Here is a 3770-nt window from a genome sequence, read left to right on the forward strand (position 1 = left end):
GCCAGACCATCAACAGACACGCCAGACCATCAACAGACACGCCAGACCACCAACAGTCACGCCAGACCACCAACAGGCATGCCAGACCATCAACAGGCACGTCAGACCATCAACAGTTACGTCAGACCATCAACAGGCACGTCAGACCATCAACAGGCACGTCAGACCATCAACAGTTACGTCAGACCATCAACAGGCACGTCAGACCACCAACAGTCACGTCAGACCACCAACAGTCACGTCAGACCACCAACAGTCACGCCAGACCACCAACAGACACGTCAGACCACCAACAGTCACGCCAGACCACCAACAGTCACGCCAGACCACCAACAGTCACGTCAGACCATCAACAGTCACGTCAGACCACCAACAGACATGCCAGACCACCAACAGTCACGTCAGACCATCAACAGTCACGTCAGACCATCAACAGTCACGTCAGACCATCAACAGTCACGTCAGACCATCAACAGTCACGTCAGACCACCAACAGGCACGCCAGACCACCAACAGTCACGTCAGACCACCAACAGTCACGTCAGACCATCAACAGTCACGTCAGACCACCAACAGACACGTCAGAGCACCAACAGTCACGCCAGACCATCAACAGGCACGCCAGACCACCAACAGTCACGTCAGACCACCAACAGTCACGTCAGACCATCAACAGTCACGCCAGACCATCAACAGGCACGCCAGACCATCAACAGTCACGTCAGACCATCAACAGTCACGTCAGACCACCAACAGACACGTCAGACCATCAACAGTCACGCCAGACCACCAACAGTCACGTCAGACCACCAACAGACATGCCAGACCACCAACAGTCACGTCAGACCATCAACAGTCACGTCAGACCATCAACAGTCACGTCAGACCATCAACAGTCACGTCAGACCACCAACAGGCACGCCAGACCACCAACAGACATGCCAGACCACCAACAGTCACGTCAGACCACCAACAGACATGCCAGACCATCAACAGGCATGCCAGACCACCAACAGGCATGCCAGACCATCAACAGTCACGCCAGATCATCAACAGGCACGCCAGACCATCAACAGGCATGCCAGACCACCAACAGTCACGTCAGACCATCAACAGGCACGCCAGACCATCAACAGTCACGCCAGACCATCAACAGAAACGCCAGACCACCAACAGTCACGTCAGACCATCAACAGGCACGCCAGACCATCAACAGTCACGCCAGACCACCAACAGTCACGTCAGACCATCAACAGGCACGCCAGACCATCAACAGGCACGCCAGACCATCAACAGGCACGCCAGACCATCAACAGGCACGCCAGACCACCAACAGTCACGTCAGACCATCAACAGGCACGTCAGACCGTCAACAGTCACGCCAGACCATCAACAGTCACGTCAGACCATCAACAGGCACGTCAGACCGTCAACAGTCACGCCAGACCATCAACAGTCACGTCAGACCATCAACAGTCACGCCAGACCACCAACAGTCACGCCAGACCATCAACAGTCACGCCAGACCATCAACAGTCACGCCAGACCACCAACAGTCACGCCAGACCAGACGCCACTGTCATTGCTCCAATATTTATTTTCCTTTAATGTCTGCTATAGCTACAATATTAAAGACAGAATTTAACCAAAGAGGCAAAAATATATTCTGATAGAAAATCACAATCTTAGAATGCATAAAATATCCTTCTGCTTGTTTCTTATTTAACAACATCCACCATTAAAGATAAGATTTGCCCAATACCCAAACGTACACACCAGAATGAATATATCCTAACCTTATCATAAGGAATTAAATCAAGGAGGGTAGTCTCTAGCTCACATTAGACACTCCACGAGGAGTACTTTATCTTCCAGCCTCTCGAGGGCCGGTCCTCTATATCCTCCCCCCTCAAGGGCCGGTCCTCTATGTCCTCCCCCCTCGGGGGCCAGATGTCTGGTGAAAACAGAACATAGAGAACAACAAGGTGACAGAGAGAGGCCCTCTGAATGATCACCCTACTCCGCCTGGAGAATTAACATTCTGCTTGTAACTTATGTCAGCCATTTGAAGGCTGACGATCTCTCTCTCTCTCTTTCTCCCTCTCGCTCTCTCAATTCAATTCAATTTAACTCTCTCTCTCCCTCTTTCTCTTTCTCTCGCCCCTCCTTTTCATTTGTGACGCGTGCACGTAAATTGCAGGGGAGGGAAAGAGGCAAGGAAGGGGGGAGAGGGGGAGGAGGGAGGGAGGGGGGGAGGAGGGAGGGGAGTGTTCATGCTTACAAGAGCAAATTGAATAGCAGGTCTTTTCATGCCTGGGCCTCCCTCTCTCCTCCCCTCCCTCCTCCCCCTCTCCCCCCCTCCCTCCTCCCTCTCTCCTTTGCTTAGGCAACTGGGCTGGAATTAGATATTTGCTCCTCCTCCCCTCCTTCCCTCCACTCCCCCATTGAGCAAGGGTCTTTATTGATAAACGCCGTAGAGGATCCGTCCAAACAACAAGACTGCACCCAGTGGGACATCAATATGTTTCATTTAGTCAACCCACAAGGAGCTTCCTATTCTGGTATAGCTGTCACTGGGTCTGTCACTGGGTCTGTCACTGGGTCTGTTACTGGGGCTGTCACTGGGTCTGTTACTGGGGCTGTCACTGAGCTGTCACTGGGTCTGTCACTGGGGCTGTAGCTGGGGCTGTCACTGGGGCTGTAACTGGGGCTGTAGCTGGGTCTGTTACTGGGGCTGTAACTGGGGCTGTAACTGGGGCTGTAGCTGGGTCTGTTACTGGGGCTGTCACTGGGGCTGTAACTGGGGCTGTAACTGGGGCTGTAACTGGGGCTGTCACTGGGTCTGTTACTGGGGCTGTTACTGGGTCTGTCACTGAGCTGTAACTGGGTCTGTCACTGGGGCTGTCACTGGGTCTGTTACTGGGGCTGTAACTGGGTCTGTCACTGGGTCTGTCACTGGGTCTGTTACTGGGGCTGTCACTGAGCTGTAACTGGGTCTGTCACTGAGCTGTCACTGGGGCTGTGATTGGGGCTGTCTCTGGGTCTGTAACTGGGGCTGTTACTGGGGCTGTAGCTGGGGTTGTCACTGGGGCTGTCACTGGGTCTGTCACTGGGGCTGTCACTGAGCTGTCACTGGGTCTGTCACTGAGCTGTAACTGGGGCTGTCACTGGGTATGTCACTGGGTCTGTAACTGGGGCTGTCACTGAGGCTGTAACTGGGGCTGTAGCTGGGGCTGTCACTGAGTCTGTCACTGAGTCTGTCACTGGGGCTGTTACTGGGGCTGTCACTGGGTCTGTCACTGAGTCTGTCACTGAGTCTGTCACTGGGTCTGTAACTGGGGCTGTCACTGAGCTGTAACTGGGGCTGTCACTGGGTCTGTCACTGGGTCTGTAACTGGGGCTGTCACTGGGTCTGTCACTGGGGCTGTAGCTGGGGCTGTCACTGAGCTGTAACTGGGGCTGTAACTGGGGCTGTCACTGGGGCTGTAACTGGGGCTGTCACTGAGGCTGTCACTGGGTCTGTCACTGGGTCTGTAACTGGGGCTGTAACTGGGGCTGTAGCTGGGGCTATCACTGGGGCTGTAACTGGGGCTGTGACTGGGGCTGTCATTGGTTCTGTCACTGGGGCTGTCACTGGGTCTGTCACTGAGTCTGTCACTGGGTCTGTCACTGGGGCTGTCACTGGGAGAGGAGGAGGCTGTTAACTAGACTAGAGAGAAGAGGGAGACTTGGAGCATCAGGTAGACAGGACTAAAGAGGGAAGTAGGATA

General features: G+C 54.0%; 1 protein-coding gene across 1 annotated transcript in view; it reads left to right on the plus strand.

The window, feature by feature from the left end:
• LOC139545992 (serine/arginine repetitive matrix protein 5-like) overlaps positions 1-1608 on the plus strand; it is a 2130-nt gene extending 522 nt beyond the window's left edge. The window contains exon 1 of the mRNA XM_071354256.1: positions 1-1608. This exon is cut by the window's left edge and continues 522 nt beyond it. Coding sequence (XP_071210357.1) covers positions 1-1608 — 1608 coding nt within the window.
• Positions 1609-3770: the final 2162 nt, after the last annotated feature.

This window comes from Salvelinus alpinus, chromosome 19 (assembly GCF_045679555.1).
Source record: "Salvelinus alpinus chromosome 19, SLU_Salpinus.1, whole genome shotgun sequence".
NCBI lineage: Eukaryota > Metazoa > Chordata > Actinopteri > Salmoniformes > Salmonidae > Salvelinus > Salvelinus alpinus.